The following is a 26,482-nucleotide window of genomic DNA, read 5'->3' as shown; positions in this document are numbered from 1 at the left end:
GGAGTTTTTGGCCCTCTAACGTCAAAAGGTCATTCACTGAACACCTGCACAGGCCCAGTTTTAGGGTCAGTGGTCCCAACCTATCTTAGCTGGCTGAAACTGAAGAAGAGCTGACTCCAAGTTTCTGAAAAACAGTGTAAGCCCCCAATACTTTAGGGACTCATACAACAGAGGTGTTATCTATAGGGGGCAGTTAAGGAGTCAAAAGAAAGAATTAAGGTGAGCTTGATCAGTGAAGTTAGGTTACAAGCAGAGGGGTTTTTAATAAGCTGTTACCTTAGCTGCTATTCTGTAAGACAAGCTCAAGAATTTCTTCTATTCACCAGTTTCTGTTAACTATAAGGGTACGGTTTCAAATAGATGATGGTCTCAAGAGTAATAAGCAGTTACTTCATCATGTTCTTTGTGGCAGGTTGCATTTTCTAAAGATGGTTGTAACAATATCTCCCTTTTCACATGATCGTTCAGTGTGATCTTGACTACTCTCTTATCCTGAGGTGAGGTTTATGTCCCCTTCCTTTGAATTTGAGTGGTCTTGTGAATCACTTGCAAGCAACAGAATATAGCAGAAGTTATACTATACTGACTTCCAAGATGTGGTCAGAAAAGGTGTGCTTCTATCCAACTTGCCAGAATACTGGTCTTGAATCTTCAGCAGCTCTGTAAGCAGTGTAGGCTGAGATTGCCATGCTGTAAGGAAGCCCATACTACCTCATGTGGAGAGACCATGTGAAGAGGCTCTAAGATCAGGAGCTAGAACCTAGTTCAGTTAAAACTGCTTAGTTGAGCCCTTCCCAAATTCCTAACTTGCAGATACTGTGAGAGAGAATAAAATGATTATTGTTGTTTAAAAAACTTTTAGAGTGATTCTGTTACATAACAATAGATATTCAGAACATCAGTTCTCCTGAATCAGCTACTATATACTGAGATTTGACTGTACACAGATGTACAGTCAGTGATACACCCTAGTGATTTGTTCTGGAATTTGAACATTAACTGTATTTTGATCTTTTACCTTTGATATATAAAACTTTTTTCTACCATTCTTTCCCGTACCCACTTGGAAAAGCCATTCCATCCTTAAATATTTAGTAGATTGTATTTTGGTAATTGAAACTGTGTCATGTGTATAAGAAAGTACCCATGGTATGTTTGTTGTGGCATGAGGGCATTTGATCATCTTTAGAAGGCCTTTTGCTCTGTACCTTAATTTTAGTTACCAAAATATTTGGCCTTCTATTAATTTCCTAGGGCTGCTGTAACAAAGTACCACAAACTGGGTGGCTTGAAACAACAGAAATTTATTGTCTCGTAGTTCTGGAGGTTAGAGGTCCAAAATCTATGCTCTCTCTGAAACCTGTAAGGGAGTCCTTCCTTGCCTCTTCGTAGTTTTTTTCTTGGCAGTTTTGGCACGTCTTGGCTTGTAGCTGTGTAACTCCAGTCTCTGCTTTTGTTGTCACGTGGAGTTCTCCCTGTGTGTGTCTGTGTCTTCACGTGCCCTTTCTCTTGTAAGGACACCAGTGATGTTGGTTTACAGATCCACTCTGCTCCAGTGTTATGTCATTTACCTTAATTAATTACACCTTCAACAAACCTGTTTCAAAATAGGGTCACATTCTGAAGTACTAAGGGTTAGGATTTCAATATATCCTTTTAGGGGGAACACAGTTAAATCTGTAACAGTCTTCTAGGGAGATGGGTATAATTATGTTTTAACCATTTACACAATTTTATTCCAGATTAGATGTGAATGGGGTTTTTAATCAGTGACCATGAAGCTCTTTTCTTTGTACTTTAAGTCTCCCTTGCCTCTAGCATATACAATAGTACATATAAAATTTGATAGTAATTTTTAACTGTTTAGGCTCATTGACCCTTTTGAGAATCTGATAAAAACAGTGGGTTTTTCCCCTGGAAAAATGTGCAGATGATATGCATGGGAGTGCATACTTGTACACACATACATACAAACACTCGCAACAATATTTTACATGAAACTTTAACATATTCTTAGATTCCCTATCCCGCCCCTCTAACCCTATTCATGAACTTCTGGATTAAAGAGTATTAATTTCTATCTGATAGAAATACTCAATCTCCATTTCCCTTTCAGTGGAAAAACAAGTGAAAATTTAGAGTGTTATGCACAGTAACTCTAGTAATAGTGGAATAATACGCAATGGACATTTCGACCGTGCTGTGGTTTCCCATTGATACTCTTCTCAGCAGTTCATTTTTCTAAATGTAGTATATTCAGAATCTTTTATTTACAACAAAGGTTGGCAAACTAGGATCTGCAAACTGTCTTCCTGTTTTTGTAAATAAAGTTTTATTGGAATACAGCCATGCCCATTTATTTAACTTAAATGTTCATGGCTGGTTTTATGCTCCAAATGTCAGAATTGAGTAGTTGCTACTAAGATTATATGACCCACAAGCTGAAAATGTTTACTACTTTACCCTTTAAAGAAACCTTTGCCAACTCTTCGTTTAGAATATTTTGGAATTAATTCCCTCCTTTTAAGGATATTTGAAGTTTTTTTGTTTGTTTGTTTGTTTGTTTTTTACTTTTTCAATCATGGAATCTAAGGGATATTAAAAGACCATTTAGCTCAGCATTCTATCTACTGCTGCTTGAATTTCCTTCAATACTCCTGCCAAGTGGTCCTCCAGCTTAGAGTTATAGGACAACAGGACAAAACAGCATTGGATGTGGCTGTGTTAAATATAAAATTGCCCCTGATTGGGAGTCAATCTGTAAATCCTAATGAACAGTTAGATGAAATAGCTAATTCTTTGTTTTCTCTCCCCGCTGTCTCCATTGTTAGATTTTTTACTTTGGGTTTGTTTACTTCCAAAAGGCACAGAGGAGCCAATTTTTAAGAGGAAGACAACTAAAGAGACCCTACTCTAAGGTATAACTGTAGGTGATGGAAATTTGTAGGAAACTGGAATGAATGTTTAGACATTGTCTAGAGACTTTTCATATCAGTGTTAAGTTTCCCTAAATAAATTTGTAGCACCTAAAACATGAAACTAAGAGTTCTTGCAAATACTCTATCAGTTTTTACTATTTAAGTTCAATAAATACTGAAGAAAGAAATATACAGGCAGAGCCAGTCTAAAGTTCACTGCAGGACTGTATTTGGGAGTTTTGTGTACTTGACTTCTCTGTGAATATGGTGAACGTAGGGATTCTCTCAGGAGATGGGGGGGGGCATCTGATTCCAAGATCAACATTACTCTGATGTGGGAAGAATTTTTCACATTCCATTTAGGAAATCCAGCCTATTAAGAGTCCTGTTAAGCAACAGTTTTATAGTTAAATCATCACCTGGTTTTTAATCTAAAAAGTAGATTTTCTATCTAAAAAGGAAATGAAATTAAAATTTTAAGACATAAAGATTAGCAGAAGAAAGATAATACCTTTTTTAAAAATACAATGGTAGTCTTTTATTTTCACTATAAAAAAGATTTTTCAGACTTGTTTCCCAATAGATGAAAAGTTTGTCAAGTGTTATAAGACAAAAGATAGTGGAAACTAGCTAATTGAGGGGAACGTCAGTGCTTTCAAATATTTTTTTGGTACCTTTTGATTTTTCCATTTTACAAAAACAGTGGTTTTTAAAAATAGGTAGTACACGCACTTACTACATAATTGAACAATGAACAAAAGATATATAGTGAAAAGTAAATGCCCATCATCTCTGTTCCCAAGTTATCCAGTTCTCTCTCCCAGAGGCAGCCATCTTTACTGGTTTTTTGTTTTGTTTTGTTTTGCCAGAGAAGTATGTATTTATAAGCATATGAATTTTTTCATTCCTTTTCCATAAAAGGTATTTCATATAGTATATTGCATCTTGGCTTTTAAATTTTATTATGAATGCTGTTGCATATCAATATTTGTTGAACCACCGCTTTCCTTTTTAGTTGTGGAGTATACTATTTATTACAGGAATATGCCAGTTTGTTTGCCCAGTCCCCTACTGGTGGACATTTAGGTTGTCATTCTTTTGCTATCAATGCAGCAATGAATACATCAGCTCACACACACATGTAAGAATAGCTTCAGGCTAAATTTTTAGAAGTATAATTACTGGGTCAAAGGTAATGAGCGTTTAATATTTGATAGATAGGCCAGATTACCCCCCCATGGACACTGTACTAATTTGAGGCCCTACCAGCAATATAGGGGTCTCTGTTCCCTATGTCCATTTTATCTTTTTTGTGTGTCTTTAAGTCTCATAAGTGAAAAAAATCAATCTTGTAGTCCTAATTTGCATTTTTCTCAATGACTAAGGTTGAACATCTTTAAAGATGGATAAGAGCCTTTTTTTTCCTGTTTACTTTTTATTTATATTTTTTACCCATCTAGTTGTTCTATACCACCATCTACAAGTTTGAGAACCTCCAGAGTAGAGGGATTACCCAAGTACATTGCTACTAATAAAACTGTTCTGAGGCTAGTCTGATTTCCTACCTTAGGAAGCATTTAAAGGCTTGCTAACCCTTCTTTCAGCATAAGTAGGTATGGCTTGTCAGTTGTTTTTCAAGCCCTCAGAGGTTTGGTTTAAACCTACTTCTCCCAAAATCATTAATTTCCTTCCCAGAATTAAAAAATGAATATATGTGCATGTGAATATAATAGTATATAGTTCACAGATAATATAGTAATTAGTTTTACTTTGGTAGTAAAAAGATTTTCCTACTCTAAAAATTATACTCGTAAGTAAATGATTAATTATTTCCAGAAGAAAGGATCATTAAATTTTTTTAGATTGAAATATCACTGATCGGACTGATTGCTAAGGGACCGTACCAAGAATCAGTGCCAAAGAAGTATGGGGAAGATGAATAAGGAAATGTAACTATGTGCCCAGCCTTTTATGTGTTATTACATTTAATCCTTATACATGATGCTATGAAGTGAAGGGAGAGGGTGTGTATGCTATATGTTTAAGAGATGAGGAAATTACAGAGCCAAACAGGTAGGTAAGCTCAGCCCCAAGATGAATGGATGAGCCTGGATTCCAACCCAGCCTTGCTAGACTGAGTCCATGGGTTCCCACTACAGCATGGCATTGGGTTATCTGAAAAGACTTGTTTCCGCAAAGGGCCTACCTTATTTATCAGGAAGCAGTTTATAGCAGGGCCAGACTTAACATAGTACTGAAATTGGCTTCTCTAGAGATTTGATTTCTTAATAGTTCAAGAGATGTAGGGGAGAAAAGACCTTTTTTGTGTCCTCTTATGTTCTAGGACTGATTCTTGTGAATTAAACTGACAAAGGACAGACTAATAAGAGAAAAGGCATACATACATTTTTTTAAAATGTGCATGAAGGCTTCACAGAAAAGAAGTGAAAACTCCAAAAGAGATGGTTAGACTTGAGAGCTTATACACCATATTAACAAAAGGTTATAATTATAGTGAAATGACTAGACAAAGGAAAAGGCATTTGGGCTACTAGTGGCAGTAAATTGTAGGAAGGTAAATATATGGGAAAACTAACAGAAGATGTAGGCTATTTTAGTAAAGTTTGTGCAAACTCATCTCAGTGCTAACTTTCTATACTTTTCATGGCCATGAAACTCACCCAAAGAGTCCTTCTTGTGGCAGTCCTCATTTCTTAGAAGTTTCTGCTTTTAATCAGATAAGGGAAGCTTTAAGAAGACTTCTTTCTGCATCTGTTGGATCTGTTCCTTCAGTTCAAAGTAACCTACATGCCATAGTGATATGCTTTGGGGTACAAATTCTGAACCTCTATGCTCCCTTAAGCAAAACTCACTGTTTTTCAAAAGTAGTTAAGTCCAACACATAATATATGTATTCATTATAGATTTTTGTATATCTTGGTATAGATATTTTTAGAAACATGTTTGAATTTTGTTGTTAATCTTAAGCATGACCCCAGAGCTTCTTGTCTTCTACCTTAGTTTATTACCTCTACTGCCCTTTTTTGTTTCCAACATTCCAATAAATGATTCTGTTTAGGAAAGGTCTTTCAGTGGATAGAGCAGAGTTGGAAATAAATCCACTAACCTTTTTGGTAAGTGCTTATTTCTTAACCTGAGAATGATATCTTTTTATTTAAAACTGTAGTGGCAATAATTAAGTACATCTAGGTGGTCTTTTGAGTCAAGTTCTAAGTTTGACTGTACACCTCTTCCTTTCTCACTCTGTTTGGGTGCCTCTGGAAATGGCCCTTGGGGAAATACTGGTAAAGTCTAATTGCCTTTGAATTTTAATTGTTTAAGAGTCTACCTGAACCAGTCAGTAGTCTCATTTCTAAATTGTGTTGGTAGCCTATCAACTTTTATTGTGAAGTGGTACGGAATTTTAAGAATTTTTTTAGCCAGGATTTGCCTTATTTCATATGCTAAAATTTCTGTGGAGCACATTCTTGTCTCTTATAAGCCAAGAAGGCCCTGTAGTGAAGAATGCTGTTCCTCTTACAGTGAATCATACAACTTTAACAATGGAAGGGACCTTCTAGACAACCTCTTTAGTTTCTTTGAACTTCTTTTCCAGTGCTGTGCACTTAGACCTTACTCATGAGTTGTTGTCTTTACCTCACTATAAGACAAGTAGAAACTTTTTATACCCTCTATAAATGTGGAATTTAGTTAGGAGATACTGGTTCAAAGTGAGTCAGACAAAGACAAATAAATGATCTCTCTTATATGTGGAATCTAAAAAAAATGACACAAATGAACTTATTTGCAAACCAGAAATAGACTCATAGAAAACAAACTGGTTTCCAAAGGGGAAAAGGGGTGGGGGTGGATAAATAAGGAGTTTGGAATTAACATATACACACTACTATATATAAAATAGAGAAACAACAAGGACCTACTGTATAACACAGGGAACTATATTAAATATCTTGTAATAACCTGTAATAGAAAAGAATCTGAAGAAGAATATGTGTATGCGTAATTGAGTCAGTTTGCTGTACATCAGAAACTAACACACTGTAAATCAACTATACTTCAATTTAAAAATTTTTTAAGAAAAAGAAGATACTGGTTCACATTTGTCTTGTCCATATATGTGTGCTGAGTGACCTTAGACAAAATTGCTAGCTTCAAGCCCATGGGCCTGCCTCTTTCTTGTTCCTTCCTCCTACCCCACCCTAATCTCCATATACTTATTCACATTTGTCTTTCTGTTTAGCAAGTGTCTGCAACAACTAGTTGACAGTATATTAAAAGTTTTAATTAATTTGAGTTGTTTTCAGCTCTAACACAAGCAAAAGAATTCCCATTTCTTGGCACTAAAGGATTGCTTTTTTAAAGTAGATTTTTGTGATTTTCTTGTTATTGTAATACCCCAGCCTCTAACTTTAATTGCTTTGTCTATTTAAAGAATTTTTTTTTAAAGTTGAAAATGAGAGAGAGGATCTTCTCTCTATTTATCTTAACTAGGTTTCTAAAACGAATGAGACAACATGATTGGCCTTCCATCAATATTAGGACTTTTATTAAGAGACTGCAATTATTTTACAAGGGTGCAGTTTATATTGAGTAGGTGATTGCTATCTTAGAATCTCTCTGTGGTTTCTCCATTTGTGTTCATTTCAGGCTCTTTTTGCCCGTGAGACCTGCATGTTCTCCTTTTACAGATAAGGAAACAGGTTCAAAGTAGTAGTTTTATCTTAGGATCTCATAGTTTCAAAGTGGCAAAGCCTGGACTTTAACTAAGATACATTCATCGCTAGGAGTTTAAGTAGCTTTTTAGTATGTTCTCTTAATGTAAATATAAATGCATAACAAAAAACCCACTGGGAAAACTCATTTGAGGAAGAAAACCTTGAAAATAATTGATATTTGGTACCCACCATTTTGCTGGTCTTCGGAAAGATTTTGCCTCTTTAACTTTTGAACCACAGGATAAGGTTTTTTTTTTTTTTTTAAAGAAAATACCCAGCTGCCACTGCTAGGTGGTGTTTCCTAAGGCAGCGCAAGTACAGTGAAAATAAATTTGCATCACATTTCACAGCTCCTCTACCCTGGCACATGGAATGGTACTACTGCTTTCCTTATTGCAGTGCTGCAGCTTCTTTTCAGTAGATGATCAGAGCCTTAAATATCTCACTGTGTTGTAGAATCACATAGTATGAATCTAGACAGCATGTGCTGGGAGAATCGGTAGCACTTTTTTCTTGACTTCTGCTTTTCCTGTAGCTTCTGGCCATCTGGCAGGACTATGTGAAAGATGTGATGTCTACACTTTTCCTTTAAAAGAATTCTCATTTGTGCTGGCTTTGCCATTAAGTTAATAGGGTAAAGTGTACTGGTGGGTGGAATACTTCCAAGAATACCTGGAGACAGTTTAAAAATACTTGGTGCTTGTAGTGTTTTTGGTTGCTTTGTGATAAGTGGGGGAGTTGTGGGAATTCTGTTCTTTCTTCCATGAAGAAAACCATAAAGCTTTATATTTATAGTAGGATAAAATCACATGCAAGTAGCTTTAAGATAGTTACCTAAAACTGATAAAAAGCAGTTTCATTCTGCCACTCTTAGCAGATAATCTTTATACTGTTAAGGAGAGAGAGTTGTTTGGTAAAAGTTTTCTGCTATTTGGTGTTAACAGATATGTTGTTTAGGGTTTATAGGGAGGGTGTCCTGGTAGATGAGGAAGAAAGCACATAGTTATGTTTTCTTTAGGGTTAAGCCAATCACATAGTCAGGCTATAAATCCTCAATTATTAAAGGAAAAATTGCTTAATATCTTTTTCTGTCTTAAATACATGTTAACACCTGTAGAAAACTTCCTGGTGTCTGGTATTTAGTAGATTCTTAACAAGTATTTGTTGAAGTAATTTTTACATATAAAGAAAATGAAGCTCAGAGAATTAGATAACTTGTTCTAGGTCATGTGCTCAGGATACTGTGTTTAACATGTATTTAGAATGTAATTGTCATTAATGCCTACCAGATTCCTCAGGTATATTGATGCAGAATTATTCTTTATTTGTCCCCTGTGAGAACATTTTAATTTTAATGCTCTGTAGTTTTAATTAGGATTTGGGTCAGTGAAATCTTGAAGTAGTCTTATTGAGGACCTGAAGCAGCTTGTAAGTAGTGTAAACTGGAACACTCTTGAAAAGGGGACTCTAATCAAAATTAAGCTTGGATAATGTATAGAACCATGTTCCAGACAAACCAGGACATATGGTCACCCTATGTTTGCTTTTACTTTTAAAAGTAAACTTTTTATTAATGTGTAACATACGTTTAAAAGGTCCATATGTATAGCTTGATGAGTTTTTAAAAATGAGCCACCCAAATCAAGAAATAGAGCATAACCAGTATCCCAGAAGCCTCCCTCACACACACCCTCTTCTGGTCACTACCTCTTCCTGCCATGGGAAATAACCATTGTTCTGACTTTTAACCATATATGAGTTTTGCCTGTTGTTGAGCTTTATGTACATGATAGAATATAATATATTTTTTGTATCTGACCACATTGACTCAGTGTTCTCTTTGTGAGCCCCATCCATGTTGTGTGTAGTGTAGTGATAGTTACTTCATTTTCATTGTTTTTTAATATTCCATTGTATAAATTGTATGAATATAGTACAATTTATATGATAAACTGTTGACAAACATTTGGATTTGTAAAATTTGGGGCCAGTAAAATAGTGCTGCTGTAAACATTGTTTATAAGTCTTTTGGTAAATACATGTATTCATTTCTGTTGGGTGTATCATTAGGAATGGCATTGCTTTATCACGTTAGTGATTATTCAGCTTTATTAGGTAGTACTACTTTTACTAAGTGTTATACCAATCTGTACTTTCTCTAGCAGTCGGTGAGAGTTCCAGTTTTTCTACCTGCAACCTTACCAATGCTGTGAATTGTCTGTCTTTTTTATTTTAGCCATTCTGGGGACAGTGTAGTGGGCTGACATTGAGGTTTGATAACTGATGAAGTTCAGCCCTTTTTATGTGCTAATAGGCCATTTGGATATTTTTTGTAATGCCATTTGGATACTCTCCTTCTTTATGCTTCCTTGTGTCCATTAAGCCTTTCCCATTTTTCTATTGTTTTTTCTCTTACTGACTTCTAGTTCTTCATATATTCTCAATAGTAATCAGTTGTCATTATACATAATTACAGATATCTTTTACCTGGTTTGCCTTTTCTCCCTATTAATAGTGTTGTGACATGAACTCAGTTTTAGTGTCTTCCAATTTGTCCATATTTTTCCTTTTTGATTAGCACTTCTTGTGTCTTATTAAAGGAATGTTTGCCTACCCTAGGATCATGGAGATATTCTCTGTCATCTTCTAGAATCATAATTATTTTACCTTTCACATTTGGGTATATAGTCTACCTGGAATTCATTTTTGTGTGTGGTATGATATAGATAAAATCAAGATTCATTTTTTTCTGTATGGATATCCAGTTGACTATACTATTTACTTCTTGTCCACATACTACATTTCTGTAGCTTTATAATACATCTTGATATGTGGTAATGTAAGTTCTCCAGGTTTGTTATTCTTCATGCTTGGCTTGGCTTTGCATTTCTGTAACATTTAAGAATCTTAGTTTCCACACACAGCTTAGATATTGATTGGGATTATATTGAATCTAAGGATGGTGAGTTGACATCTTATAAAGGTGTCTTCTGATCCAGGAATGTAGTATATGTCTCCATTTAAGTGTTGTTTAATTTCTGTTTTGTAGTTTTCAGAATACTAGTCTTAAACATCCTTTACATTTATTTCTAATATTTGATGTTTTCAAAAAAATGATTCATTGGGGTGAAATTCACATAATATAAAATTAACCATTTTAAAGTGAAAAATTCTGTGGGATTTATTACATTCACAATGTTTTGCAGCTGCCACCTGTCTAGTTCCAAAACATTTCCATCACTCAAAATTAAAGCTCTTTAAGCAGTTTTCCTCCACTGCCCTCTCTCCTCGCTCCTTAGCCCCTGCCAACTACCAGTCTGCCTTCTGTCTCTATGGATTTATCTCTTTTGGATATTTCATATAAATGAAATCATATAATATATGATCATTTATATCTGACTTTTTCACCATGCTAATGTTTTTGAGGTTCATCCCCCATTGTAGCATGTATTAGTAATTCATTTCTTTTTATGACTGAGTAGTATTCCATTATATGTATATATCAATTTGTTTATCCATTCATCTGTTGATGGACATTAGGATTGTTTGTACTGTTTTGCTGTTTTGAACAGTACTGCTGTATACGTGTGTACATATACTTGTTTTGAGTATCTATTTGCAGTTTTTTGGGGGTGGAATGAAGGCCATGTGATAATTCTGTGTTTAACTTTTTGAAGAACTGCCAAACTTTCCCATAGCAGCTGAGTCATTTTGCTTTCCCTTTGGCAAGGTACATGAGTTCCAATTTCTTTACATCTTCACCAGTCAATACTTGATATTTTCCATAATTTTTTGGTATTTTTGATGGTATTCTAAGTGGTATAGGTTTTTTTTTTTTTTACTTCATTTTCTGTGTGTTGCTGGTGTATAGAAATACATTTATTTTTCCCACATAAACCTTGTATCTAGTGACCTTCTTAAATTTACTTGATAATTCTGATTGTTTATAGATTAAATTTTCTACATCTGAATTTCTGATTTCCAAATGCTTTCTTATTCTTTTTTTTTTTTTCATTATAGTTTCTTATTTGATGGATGCGATATACTTACGAATGGCTTGGAGGGTATTAGAGTTCAAGTTTTCTTTAAATTTTTCATTATAGTTTTCGCTGTGGTCGGTTCTGTTGCTTTTTATTTTGGTCCTTAATTTTGTAGGTATCTCTTAAATATCTGGTGATCTGTGGTTATCCATATTTATGAAGGACTAGACTGTTGGTTTTGGTAACTGATACTGGCTTCCTCTCAGTTTTTTGAGATCTGTTTTTCCAAAAGAGCTTTTCTTCAAGTGGAATTCCCAACTGAGAGCTCTGCATAAGTTTGTTTTAAAGGCCAGCAGCAGCCAGATAGTATGAGGACCTAAAATTTATTTCTGGGGCCCAGTGCTCTGAAGACTTTCTTTTGGTTCTGTTTGTTTACTCTCTCATTCCTCCACTTCCTCACCTCCATTTGCGGATCTTTAGATCATACTCAAGCTCAGCCCTACTTCTGTTTTGTCCCTATCACCAATGCTGGATGTTTTTCTCAGCAGATCTTGATAGTAAGCCTGAGAACTAAAATTTATACAGGAAGTAAGACTATCAGAAGTGGCTCTGCTGTTCTGTGAGCAATCTTTAATTACCTTTATTCCCCTATGCTTTGATTCAGACTCTTGATCCTGAGCTTGGTGTTTAGGGGGTTGGGGCAGTTCTTGCCTCCTTATGGTCCTTTTCCTGTGTTTGCCTGGGTTGTTATTTCTTCTGCTATGGCTTCTCTGTCAATTTAGTCTCATCTATTTCTAATGGAAATTCTTTTTTCCTTCCTTCCTGCCTGCTGCTGCTTTTCAAATTGTTATGAATTTATTCTTTTTATAATTGTGAAAATTTTGAACATAAAATACACGTATTTACTCCTCAGCTTAGAGAAAACAAATACAATGAAAGCTCTTTATTGCCTTTTCTAATTGTATTACACTTTCTCTCATGTATCTATTAATATTATTGTGTGTGCATTTCTAAACAATAAATAGCATTGTTTTGAATGTGCTGAGCTTTGAATAGTGACATATTTCATGAATCCTTCTGCATCTTGTTTTTTTCCATTCATCGTGGTTCTTTTGTTTGTTTATTCTCTTAGTTGACTGTCTTTTCTGCTGTTTCAGTGGAATTGGGTAGGGAGGATAAGTCAGCCTGTGTATTTCTTACTATGACTGTTTTTAAAAGGGAGATTTGAGCACCTTTTGGATATATTGTCACTATAGACATGTAGGAGAAAGGACTTGGTGTTAACCTCTTCTTGTTTCAACTGGTGGTGATAGGTGAATATGACACCCCACCATGTTATACAAGCTAGGCTATTGAGTCTTGCTGCTGACCTCTATTTGGCGTTATAAATACTTTCAGAGACAGAGAAACACCATTTGTGTTTCAGATTTAACTGAGGTTTAAATGAAGATTTGGGTTCTTATTGCTGAAGGAATTTTTAGAGGTCGTTTGGTACAAACTATACTAACAAAACTCAGGCGCAGAGAAGGTGAGTGGCTTGTCTGAGGTGATCCAGGGAAAAAGCACAGGGATTAGAAGCTAGTGTCTCAGTTCTGTGTAGTTTCTGCCTTACCACAATGAACCAGAGGTTAATATCCCCTCTTGTTAATATTCAACTATGATTTTTACCAGTTCTTTAAAATACTTACTTAACTACTAAGAGATTTTTTAACTTCTAGTACATAACAATGAACATAAATCTTTGAACTGATGCTTATTTGTCATGTTTTCCTTAGGATCAGAATGGTTTCAATCCCAGAATACTATGAAGGCAAGAATGTCCTCCTCACTGGAGCTACTGGTTTCCTTGGGAAGGTACTTCTGGAAAAGTTGCTGAGGTCTTGTCCTAAGGTGAATTCAGTGTATGTTTTGGTGAGACAGAAAGCTGGACAGACACCCCAGGAGCGAGTAGAAGAAGTAATTAGTGGCAAGGTAAGTGTGGAAAATGATCATTTGGAGGAGAGAAAAACATCTTTGTTTGTGTGTATAATTACTGTAATCATCAACAGTTTGGTGTATTTCTTCAATACCCTGAAAAATATTAGTAAAAGAAATCCTATAGAACAGCAATAAACTGGATATGACTTGTAATCAGTAGGAGAAAAAAGCTTTCATCTATGGGGGGCAAAATTGAATAACAAATTCTAAATTACCTTTATGGTAGCTCTTTAATGTGTTTTTAGAATATTTAAGGCAGGTTATTTGTAATTACTAGATATTTTAAGTGGTTTTTAGAACAGTAACAATTAAGAGGTGGTTTCTAATTATGCTACTGTGCTGTGAGACACAGTGCTTTGATAACAGTTAAAAATTTGTAAGCACTAATTGCTCCCTACAACAGTATTAGGAGGTGGAGGTAGCAAAGTCACATATTCCCATTTGACGAATGAGAACATGATGACAGAGAGATAGTACAGAATACAAGAATATGTCATACATTTTGAACCTTAAAAAAAAAAATCACTGAGAAAAAATGGAAATGAGCTGGAATAAAATTATTTCACAATCAGAAGCTTTTGAATTTTCTCAAAATGAATGAATTTATCTGACATTTAACGATGGTGGTTTAGTGCAGTAGCTATGTAGTTTTTTAGTTATTAGGTAGGTATCTGATACCGTTTAAGCTTCTAGGGCAGCTGACTTACATACTAACAACAACAACAAAAAAAACCCCAAAACCCCAGAAACCTCTGAGTTGCTCTGAGCAAAGAATTGCTGAAAAAGTGTCAAAAGATATGATGACTAATTATTGATGAACAACTTTCTAGAATTAAGAAATAATTTATTAGACATTTGTATTCCAGTCTGTTTTGATCTTTCAATAGGAATCCATAGTTAATAATGACTAATATTTATTGAGTGCTTACCTTGTGCCAAGCACTGTGTGCAAAGCACCTTTATATGTATTTATCACAACTCTATAGCATAAGTACTGGTGCTGTTCCCATTCTATAAGGTTACATAGTGCTAGATCCAGTGTCTGTGAACTCTGACAATTGAACCTAGAGCTTATGCTCTGATAGGCTAGATGTTGATATATCCCATTTTACAAATATGGACAGTGAATCTCAGAAGCTGTCATTTTATCTGAAGTTGTGTAGCTAATAGATGCCAGAGGTAACACAAATGACTTGATATAATAAATTTCTTTCTAGTTTATAACATTACTTCCCTAATAGATAAAAAAGTAAGGCAAAGATGATGGAAGGCTTTTTGATACAGTGGGGAAAGTAATCTTGAGTGTTGGATAGCTTACTAGTTGTAAGAGTTGTAGCTGGTACACACTGAGTGAAAATAGCTTAATTTCCCAAAGCTGATGTCAAAAAGCTTGGTGCCCAAGTTGACAAAAATTAGAAGAGAAGATGACAAAATCAGAAGAAGGTGAAGGACGACTGAGAATAACAGAGGTAAAAACAGCAGGAATAAAAGTCAGTTTATGGGTTATGGCAGTAGTGGGAAGCTTGTGTCCTGGGAGTGACAAAGTATGATAACAGAAGGACAGTTAAGAGAGTAAAGAGAAAAGATGCACAATAAGACCCTTACAGGAGTATTTAAAAATTTAAATTAAATAAACTTTAATTTTCTAAACATCACAGCATTATAATAAAATATAATCACCAATATTCACTACAGTGACTTATAATAAATTAAGAAAAGGTTAAACTAGAATGTTTTCTTTACTAAGGTGTTAGATTATTTGAGAATGATTCCCATTCACATATAATTTTGGTTCAGAAAGATAAATTTCACTTATGTAAAGCCTCCATGTTTTTCTTGTTTATATTTTTTTCTGCTCATAAAGACCCACAGGGTTTTAACAGTGGGGTGTAAATTAATATTAGTTTTTCCTTTTAGAAATAATTTGAAACTATTATTAAGGCACTAAAGAATAATAATACTTATTACTTTTGTCTCTGCTGTTTATTAAGTCCCCATATGAAAACTTTAAATAATCCTTACTTTAACTAGAAAAACTTCTTTTCTCTGAATTACTTTTTAGAAACAAATCTACTTCTTAAAGGGCTACTCAGTGACAGTATAGCTCATATGGCTAGTTACACTCTAGTAGCGTCCTTCCCATTGCACTTGTGTTCTTCCTGTTTGCCCTCCCTCTGCAAAGATATATTGATTGAGTCCTTCTATAGGTATAGCAGTGAACAAAACAAAGTCCCAGCATTTCGGAATTTATATTCTAATTAGGGAGACAAGTTAAAGCAGATAAAGAGAGTTGAAAGTAATGGTGGTGCACTTGAGGTAAGATGGTCAGAAAAGTTCTCTCTTGAGATGACGTTTGGGCAGAGACCTGAATGAAGTGAGGAAGAATCCATGTGTGTATGCAGAGGAAGGGTGGTAAAGGTAGAGGAAACGGCAGGGGTGAAGGTTCTGAAATGAGAACTGCTCTGCAGGTTCAAAGAACATCAAAGCAAGCCGTGGTTTTTGTTTTATTGGAAGCTGAGTAAGGCATATTAAATAAATATCAAGTGCTAGAATATTTCCTACCAGCACTCGTCCTCTCCCCAAATGAGGTTTCTGCCTTTAAAAATTATTAGTTTTTTATTCTTTAAAATTTTTGCTCATTTGACTTGAGGAAGAGGGCTTCAAATGAATATTTATACTTAAACATGACAAAAGTATAGCTAGTGTTAACTTTAAACTCTTAGATTAAGGAATTACCACATGAACTTTCTAGGTACTTATTTTTAAAAATAAGATGTGGTTTAAACATAAAAACAGAGAATAGAGCAGTGGTTACCAGAGAAGAAGGGGTGGGTAGGGTTAGGGTAAAATGGGTAAAGGGGGTCAACTGTATAGTGACAGATGGAAACTAAATTTTTCATGGTGAGCACACTGTAGTGTATATAGGAGCCAGAATATAATGTCCTACTCATGAAACTTATGTAAACCAGTGTACCTCAATAAAAAAAGGCAAGTTTTATTTGTCAGTTTTATTATTGTTTCTAAATTCTCTACAGACAATTAAAAAAAAAAGATTTGAGTTAGCATTTCAGCATTTACCACCATAAAAGGTAGCTGCATAATAACTGTGCTTAAAGAATTTGCCTTCTTAAAGTGTGATAGGTACAAAGTTCATCTCCAGTTTCTTCCTGAGAACTGAGGATTGACTGTGTTCAGGATCCTTTTAAAATGAAAACTATTTGATAGCCTAGTATAAGGACATTTTTTAAAAACATGATTTAATTTGTAGCATTTTTCCCCCAAGTGATCATTAATTTTAACTTGTGAGCAAATTATTTGATAATGTAAATTGACTATAATGTATTGCAGACTAATATTACCCTATGGCTATACTTTTTCATATCTTCCAAATAGGTTGAAAGTTTCTGTCTATTTAAGGCAGTGATTCTCAAACTTTTGGTCTCTGGACCCCTTTACACTCTTAGAAATTATTGAGGACTTCAAAGAGGTTTTGTTTCAAATATCTTATTGATATTTATCATAGTAGAAGTTAAAACTGAGAAATTTTAAAAATTAAGGATATATGTATAGGCACTAATTCCATCGGCCATCAGAATGATGATGTCATCTATACATGTAGACTTTGGGAAATTCTTCTCTACATTTGTAAGAGAATGAAAGTGAAAAATGCAAATAATGTTTTAGTTTTAGTATGAAAATAGTTTTGACCTTGTGAACTACCTGAAATAGTTTCGGGAACTTTTAGGATCTTATTGTGCTTTGAGAACTGCTGCTGATTAAGAATATACAGTGTTACTTAGACCTTTGGGGACAGCCTTCTGGCACATTCTTATGGATATACGAAATAGGGGCAAATGTTCATGCTTTAAGGAGAGAGTTGACTTTTGAAGACATCCAAAATTAATGTGAAATCAAGCTTGGCAGTAGAGATTCAGAGAATGAAGTTGAAGTCAGAAACAAAAGTGATTAGAAAGCTATGAGTTCAGTTTTGGTACACATAAGGGCTCTAACTCTTTGACGTATCCCCTAAAGAAATGTTGATTATAACATTTGTTTTGAAATGAGAATGATGATCATTTGAATGTCTAAATTCTTATAGTCCTGTTGGAAGAAACCAAAATAGTAGCAAACCCTTACATCGAAACTAACCAGATTTTTTGCTTTGAATGAACTTCATATATCTTTGTTGTAACTAGTTGTCATGTCACATTAGCTTTTCTTTGACATCATACAGTAAACATTTATGTTGCTTTTATTTTTATTTAACTGTAAGATACACATTTCTGTACACTTCTTAGAAATTGAGACATTATCTCTATGCTTCTTTTTAACTATACAAATAGTTTACATTAGTCTCCTTTCACCTTTTTTTCTCTTTCTGATTCTTTGCTGAATCCTTTTGGAATTCCTTGCTTCCCTTAAAACCTTTGAGAAGGGAGTCATCAAGGGGGCTAGAAGACCACAAGTCTTATTTTAAGTAAAAATGCCCCCATGTATGTTTCGTTGTCATCTCTGCCCTTTGTGTACTCATCTTGGCATTTTATCATGAACTGCTATAATTGGTATACTTTAATTCCCTTCTCAACACCCACCCTCTCCCTAGTGAGAGGTTGTTTATTCTTACTCATTTTTTATTTTTCAGAAAACATTTATGGTGCATATTCAAGGCTGGGCACTTGATTTGATGTAACTGATTCAATTCAGGGATAAATAAGATAAAAGAGTCCCTGCCTTAATGGAGCCTACTGTCTAGATAGAGAGTTTTTAAGAGAGAGGATGGATAAAAGAGATTGTACAGGTGTTAAGAGAGACTGAGTAAGAGCTACTATTGAAATTGATGTCTTGGTTGGAATTGAGGGCCTGAGTAAAATGTAAAAGATTTGGGCATTTCCTCTGGGGTCTCCAGGCTATGCTTCTAAAATTTTTCCTCCATAGTAAGTCTAATTTGTAAAGAAAATTATTACCTTCTACTTAAAGCCTGAAATTTCATTGAACTTTTTTGGTTTAGTCTAAACATAAGACCATTATTTTCAGTATAAAAATGCTTTGCCCCCAAATATTTGTCTAAATATTTGACAAAATGCTTCATAAAATTATGTCATTGTATCTTATGCCTTTAATTCTCTCCTGGCACATCCTGCCACCTAATCCTAGGGACATGCATTCTCCCTTACGTATAGCATTGCTGGTAAATCAATAAAATGAGTCCTTTTTTATACTAAGTAGCAGTGAATATGTACACTTAAAGTTAGTAAGAAACTTACAGATAGAGCCTACTGTGATTTTGAAATAGGAATGAAGAGCATGGGCAAAGAGCATATACTATAGTGGGACATTGTTTTATAGCAGAATTTCCTGACCTCAGCACTGTTGACATTTTGGGCCAGATATTCTTTGTTATGGGGAGCTGTCCTGTGCATTGTAGGGTGATCAGTATTCCAAACGTCTGCTTCCCAGATGCTAGCAGCTCCCTCTCCTCACCATTCCAGTTGTGACAAAGCAAAAATATCTCCAGACATCAACAAATGTTCCCTGGGGGCCAAAACTGCCCCAAGTTGAGAACCACTGATTTAACAGTAATGTCTCTGGGAAAGAAATTCCATTGCTAATGAGGATTAGATTAAAATAGTTGACCATGAAATAAATTCTGGAAAGGTAAGAAAGCACATGAAAGAGGGCATTAGTGCCAGAAAGAGAAAGAAAAATACTATATGATATCATTCACATGTGGAATCTACAGAAAAAGAAAAGAAAAGAAAAAAGAACACTATGAACTCACCTACAAAACAGAAACAGACTCGCAGCATAGTAAACAATCTTATGGTTACTGGGGAAAGGGGGTGTGAAGGGACAGATTTGGGAGTTTGAGATTTACAAATGTTAGCCAGTATATATTGAAAATAAAAAAGTTTCTTCTGTATAGCACAGGGAACTATGTTCGATATCTTGTAATAACCTTTAATGAAAAAGAATATGAAAACGAATATATGGAATATATGTATGTATATGCATGACTGGGACATTGTGCTGTACACCAGAAATTGACACATTGTAACCGACTGAACTTCCATTTTAAATAAATAAATAATAAAAAAAGAGGGCATTAGTAGACTTAGTAAAGAAGGAACTAATTAGGGTACCAGTGGGTTAAAAGCACTGGAAAAGATGATACTGAATAAAGAGATAGTGGCTAGAGAGAGGAAGAGCCTTAAGTTTGAAAAGTAACTTATGAAGCGGTGTGATCATGTCTTGGTGATAGTGGTAGAGATATCTTATATGAAGGGGAATTAAAGGTCATTGGCAATCTGGGAAAATGAAAAACTGTGAATTCAGCGTGTTAAAGGTACTTTTTCTGGTCATTCCTCAGACTCCTTTTTCTCTGCTTGCCCCTTAAATATTCTTCAGAATTTTGTCCTAGGCCTTGATCTCTTCCTACCAGGTCCAACCACTTGTGTTTTATGTAAGATAAATGGTTGTATTTTAAATGAACCTTGGGGAAAGCTTCTTATAGTCTGGATCTAAGGGGCTGATCACTGCTGCTACCTGTGTGGTGAGCAAAATATATGTGGTCCCTGTCCGCATGAAGTTTATATTCCTTATCCCTCATATCTTATCATGGACTGTGCAGTCTCATAATACTGTAATATTACCCCTATTTTATTACTTTATTTACAACACTATATTTTAATTGTCCATTTAATTGTTTAATTTTTCCTATTAGGCTTTGAGTAGCTTGAGACAAAAGTCATTTTCTTGTTTTCTCAGTGTCCAGAAGGTGCTTGGTTCATTTGAAATGCTTAGTAAATATTTTATTAAATAAGAACTCATTAATGTTGAAGTCACTAGCCAACCGTGGCAGAGGGGAAGATTGTTATTTACTGAAGTCATCTAGGAAGGTGAAAGTGAGCACCATATGTGTTGTATAGACTTTCTTCCCATATTAAGAATCTCTGCTTAAACTGCAAGTATGGACTTTAAATGGAGTAGAGAGTTAAAGTGTAATAGAGTAATGATCTGGAGGTAGCATCAGTTTTCCTCTATAAAATCTGGGATAAAAAATTAAATTTGACTCACAATTGAATGGGACTTTACACTATAATCATCTTGCAATTTGATTCTTTAGGTAAATTTATTTCTTTGAGTATACTTAAGGAATACTAACTTTTCAGGTTAGAATCCTTATATATATGCTATTTCTCAAGTGTGTGCAGATTCAATCTGTATATTTGCTTGCCAACTTTTTTTTTCCTTTAGCGTACTTACTTTTTTTTCCCCCTTTAAAATTTTTCTAAGATTTTAGGAAGAATATGAGTAATGGTATTTTATTCTAATCTACTGAAAGGGACTAAAGCCCAAATAAAATGAAGTTATAAATTAAGGATTGGGTTTTAGAAATCCAGATAATCATTTTAATCTGTCCTGATATTTGTATTACTAACATCTGTTCTGAGGGATAATGTAATCTAATCAGCAAAGACATGGACAGCTCAAAGTTAGCTCTGCAAACTACCATCTCTGTGTCGTTGGCAAGTTGCTTAATCTCTTTGTGTCTCAGTTTCCTCATCTGTAAAATAATAATGTGGGCCCCACCAGGTGTTTTTCATACAGAATGATAGCAATTAAGAATAGCAACCTTAGAATTTGCATAGTTGAAGTTTTTAAAATATTCATCATTGAGGGAGTGGGTTTTAGAGATTTGAAAAATACTGCCCTAAACTGTTTTTCCCCTTAATAGCTTTTTGACAGATTGAGAGATGAAAATCCAGATTTTAGGGAGAAAATTATAGCAATCAACAGTGAACTCACCCAACCTACACTGGCTCTTTGTGAAGAAGATAAGGAAGTCATCATAGACTCTACCAATATTATATTCCACTGTGCAGCTACAGTAAGGTTTAATGAAAATTTAAGGTAAGTAAAGGTATTTATATGATATTTGAACTTCAACAGAATTAAAAGATCTAATTCACATTCTACTTTTTAGTCAAGTTGCTTTGAAAATATTTGCTCTCTGTTAATTGTGGCTTTCAGTGTCCTACAGAGTGTTAAAAGAATTTCCTTCCTCTTGTTATCATTTTAAAACATTTGTTAGCTAGTATATGTTTGTTAGAAGAAGTTGCCATGAATTTAAATATGGGATAAGGAGGAAGCAAGAAATAGAAAGTGTGGAGTTGAAGAAAGAGAAATTTACCTTGGGTAGGAGTGTTAGTCTTAACAATAGTGTTTATTTGCTTGCCTCTCCATTCTTTCAGAAGCATATACCCCAACAGCTTCATTTTTCTACTTTACACATATCCATTTGAAAATTTTTAAAAAATTAAGCTCAGGTTTTGCAAAATAAGATTAAACAGCTTATAAATTGAAGTCATACCTTGTTCTTGTTTTAAAACTGTGGTATCAGCGTTAAGGACAGGGTACATTGGATATAAGTTCAATTTAAAAGTAATTTGGACTTCCTCCAAGATGCCTATTTCAAGAAAAAAATAACATTCTAAACAGTCACTATGTTTTAAAATTTCTAACAAATATATGTTTCAAGTAATGATTCTTAATTCAGAGCATTTTTCTTTTTTTTTTAACATTTTTTATTGATTTATAATCATTTTACAATGTTGTGTCAAATTCCAGTGTTCAGCACAGTTTTTCAGTCATTCATGGACATATACACACTCATTGTCACATTTTTTTCTCTGTGACTTACCATAACATTTTGTGTATATTTCCCTGTGCTATACAGTATAATCTTGTTTATCTGTTCTACAATTTTGAAATCCCAGTCTATCCCTTCCCACCCTCCACCCCCCTCAGAGCATTTTTTCTTATGTTATGTCTGAAATCAGTTTTATAACGTTAATCTGATTGTATGGTCTTAGGCCATTTAAAATGATGCAGACTTCTTTAGGTTTCACAATTGCTTGAGGGGTATCTTCTTAAAATGTTTTTAAACTCAATTCTGATTATAAAGGGTTTTGAGATTATCCCCCATATTGTCTATAATATAGAAGTATAAATCTTAATCAGCATTACATTATGTAACGTGACAGTTAAATGCCAAAGCATTATAGCAGGTTTGCCTATATCACAAGTGTGTAATGTAATAGCCCTCTACATTTCTGTAAAAATGCCTTATAGTTTCAGGGTTTTTTCTCATTCATTATTTCATTCCATGCTTACATTATCCACTGTAATATAATGTACAAATCCATTTTATACTTGAGGAAGCTGAAGCAGCACTATGTAATGGAAAGGGCATGAGCGTTGGAATTACATACCTTAGTTCTAATCTTGACTTTATCCTTTATTATCTGATGATAGTAATTTACTTCTTAGTTCTTTCTATGCAGACGTCAAGTGTTCATGATTCAAAAGTGACAAAAGAATCTTACTAGAATGATAGTGTGATCTCATTTCATAAAATATGTGTTTACATGTATGTGTATTTATATACATGTCTTTTGATATTGGCCAATTATTTTCTTTGGATTCTGTGATTATAGGTAGTTTTTTAATATGAAATAGTCAGTCTAACAGATATTTTCCCCCCATAGTTCTAGCTTTCATTATTTTTTTCATAACTAAAAGAAAGTATTCATGTAGCCTTCTGAAACTGTTTGCAAGAAAAAAAGGTATATAGATACTGGATAATTGTGGTATAGTTTTCATTGGCTTAAAGGGAAAATTAGATGCTTTTAAAGGGAAAATTAATTAGCTAACAGGCAACATTATTAGGGTGAAATTCATCCAAGTAACCTTTACAAGGAGGACCAAAGTATATTTTCAGGGAAGGTTCTCTCCTTTTTCTATTCCCTCAGGGTAAGCAAGATTGCCAGTAACGAAAGGGGAATCTTATTATTATTATTGTTTCTTCTTTTTACTAGAGATACCATAGTGGAAGGGACAGACAGGTGAACAAGAAAATTTATTGTTCTTCTCTTTCTTGTCAAGGCATGTATGTTTACTGACCTAACTCTAGTCATTACATTGAAACTTATTTTCTGATGCAACTCTAATGAATATTGTTGGCTAAGGTGTGTTACTGCAACATTAGATTTGGGCCAGTTGTTCTAAAATACTGTAGGTTGGCATATAATAACTACTTACAAAACAGTTACTCTTTATAACCACTTTTTAAGTTAATGATTAATAAAAAATAGATCAGAGCTTTTACTGCCAGGGCAAAAAAATCCAGACTTTATTCCCAATATTATACCCAATATATTGGGAGAAACCAAGATAAATTACACACAAATCCTATTTGTGAATTCCATATAGGCTAATAGAGGAGATAGAACATGCTTAAATAACCATAAAATAGGATAGGAAATACAAAGTTACTGTCAAAGAGCATACACTAAAGGGCTATGAGAGTTGAGAGGTGGCAGAGCTCATTTATTTTCAGATATGGTGGTTTATAAATCTTGAAGTGGGAAAAAATGTGTATCAAGATTAAGAATCATAAAGAAATACTGACAAAAGATGAGGGCAGTGGATATAGCTCAGTGGTGGAGCACATGCTTAGCATGCATGAGATCTTGGGTTCAATCCCCAGTATCTCCATTAAAAAAAAAAAAAAGGAGAGTGTTATTGAGGATAATAAAAGGAGTTACTTAAGTAATTGATCATAGGGTCTGGTATACCTTGGGAAAGTGAAGGTAGGAGGCCAGTGGAGTTGAGAGTAAACAAGTGTCAAGAGACAAGAGACCATGATAAGGACAGAAGACAGGATTAAAGGCAGAAATGGAAGGACAGATGGTGTGGCCTGAGGAAAATTCAGAGTATGAGATTTCAGAGATGGGGCATTTTGGGGTGAGAAGGTCCAGGGTAGGAATATGAGAGTAGGTGTTCCGAAAGGAGTGGAAGTAAAGATGGATGATTAGAAAAGATCAAGAAACTGTTGAGTCTAAGGGCATTGATTCTCAGACATTATAATGTATTATGAATCTTAAGAATTACTGGAAAATGTTTAAAAATGCAGAATCTTGGACTGTACTTGCCAAATTCAGATCCTATAGTTTTGAGATAATAACCAGGAGTCCTCATTTTTAGCAAGAGCCTTGGGTGTGATTTAAATTACAAATGTCTGAGTCCCTTACCCTGATTGATTAATTGGCCTCTAGACATCTTTGTCTGTATCTTCATTAAGTTTTAAAAAATCAGCAGCAATTGTGATGAGCTGTCATCTAGGTAGTATTTTCTCAGAGGTGGGGAAGGGGATGGTGGGAGAGAGATCGGAATGGTCTGAGAAACTTATTTAAAATGTAGTTTCCGAGGACTCAATTCAGACACTTAAAAGTGTCTAAGGATGAGGTCCAGCAATCAGCATTTTTTAATAAGCTCAAAGGTATCTGTCATGCCAAGCATGTGATCTCTGGTTTCAAAAGTCTTAGAAGTGTTACTATCGACATAGATTTTGAACAACGCAAGATGTCTGTAGAAGACAGGTGAACAAGAAAATTTATTGGCAGTTCCAAGTTGAGCTTTTTCCTTTTTTAAAGTGGTTTCTATGTCTACATTAATGATGGACTATAATTGTTCATTTTGCCCCTCCCAAAAGCCAGTGTTATAAAAGATGCATTTATGAATCCATATAACCAAAACATGCTGAGAATTTTATTTTTTGCTTAGTACTACTAAATGCTTTCTGATCTAACGTGTCAGGGACTGAGCATGAATTTCAGTGAAGTAGAAATTGGGAGGGGGGTGGTAAAACAGAGTGAGGATACCAGCCTGGCAGAGATACTGAGAATTACTTATGTGGGAACAAAAATGCCTTCAGGTATGGGCTGTCAGGTACCGATTGGTGGAAGCGGGTGGGTAGGCAAGGCAAAGGTGTGTTTCCTCTCTCAAGTTATTCCTTACTTTCAGTGACCCAGAAATTCTGTCAACATCCTCAGGAACCTGTAACAGAATATCCTTTGTGTCTTGCTCCCAAAACATTACTCTCCCTACCACTATTGTTTTGCAAATGCAAAAGAAAATAGCTCTTTGCCTTACAGTCTAGTGCACAGTATCCTCTCTGTGAAATGTCTTTTTTGCTAGATATCTATTTCAACAGATTTTTCCCCCTCGTTTGAGATAAGGAAGAAAAAAAGATACACTCATGATTGTAAGACCCCAATCCAACTAGTTCATTAAATTTTTTTTTCCTTCTAGTATGTTTTCATAGATTCTCAGATACTATTAAATTAAAATAAAGTAAGGCCCAGGAGTTTCTCCTCTCATGAATTATTTCTTGTTCCTGGTGACCCAGAACTTGTCCTGTCCTCAGGAACCTTGTAACAGAATATTCTCTGTATACCTTTTCCAAAACAGTACCCTCCCCATTCCCATTGTTTTGCAAAAGTAATAGGGTTCAGAGCACTGCTTTATAGTCAAGTGGACTGGATTCTGTGACATGTCCTGGCCTTTTAAAAGAATAGTTGGGTTTTTTTCTTATATACTGAAATGTAAGAATTTTAGAAAGTACTCAAAATTATTTTTATTAAAAAAAAATTTCCTGATGGTCTCTCTTTGAAAATATATTGTTTTCTGCAAAATATAAACAGAATTTGTGATTTTACTTATTGAAACAATTTCTGTATTTCTCTCTTCATAGTTATAGTTATCATGAAGTGGTATCTCATTATGTTGCTTACCATAATTTATGTAATATTCACTTAGTATAGCAAATTTAGGGAATTTAATTTCTTTCTGTTTGAAAAATTAGGGTTAAAACAAGTTTTTCCTCTCTGTTAATTTCAGTAGGTTATCTAAATAGCCATGTCATTTCTGTAATACCCGGTACTTTGTCCTAGTCTCTTTTGGGTCAGTTGTCTCAGTTTATAGTGTCACCAACAGTGTATTACTTCCCTTGTTTTGTCACGGTATTACT

At 34.6% G+C, this 26,482-nt stretch overlaps 1 protein-coding gene across 2 annotated transcripts in view; it reads left to right on the top strand.

The window, feature by feature from the left end:
• FAR1 (fatty acyl-CoA reductase 1) overlaps positions 1 to 26,482 on the top strand; it is a 62,339-nt gene that overhangs the window by 12,114 nt on the left and 23,743 nt on the right. For both annotated transcript variants that reach the window (XM_074372357.1, XM_074372356.1), the window contains exons 2-3: positions 13,410 to 13,605; positions 21,347 to 21,522. In XM_074372357.1, the coding sequence (XP_074228458.1) occupies positions 13,417 to 13,605; positions 21,347 to 21,522 (365 nt within the window). In that variant the 5' untranslated portion in view covers positions 13,410 to 13,416. The remainder of the gene's footprint in view (positions 1 to 13,409; positions 13,606 to 21,346; positions 21,523 to 26,482) is intronic.

The sequence above is a fragment of the Camelus bactrianus genome, chromosome 10 (genome assembly GCF_048773025.1).
Source record: "Camelus bactrianus isolate YW-2024 breed Bactrian camel chromosome 10, ASM4877302v1, whole genome shotgun sequence".
Classification (NCBI taxonomy): domain Eukaryota; kingdom Metazoa; phylum Chordata; class Mammalia; order Artiodactyla; family Camelidae; genus Camelus; species Camelus bactrianus.
The sequence above is the reverse complement of the archived record's forward strand: the minus strand, read 5'-3'. Positions and strand labels throughout refer to the sequence as shown.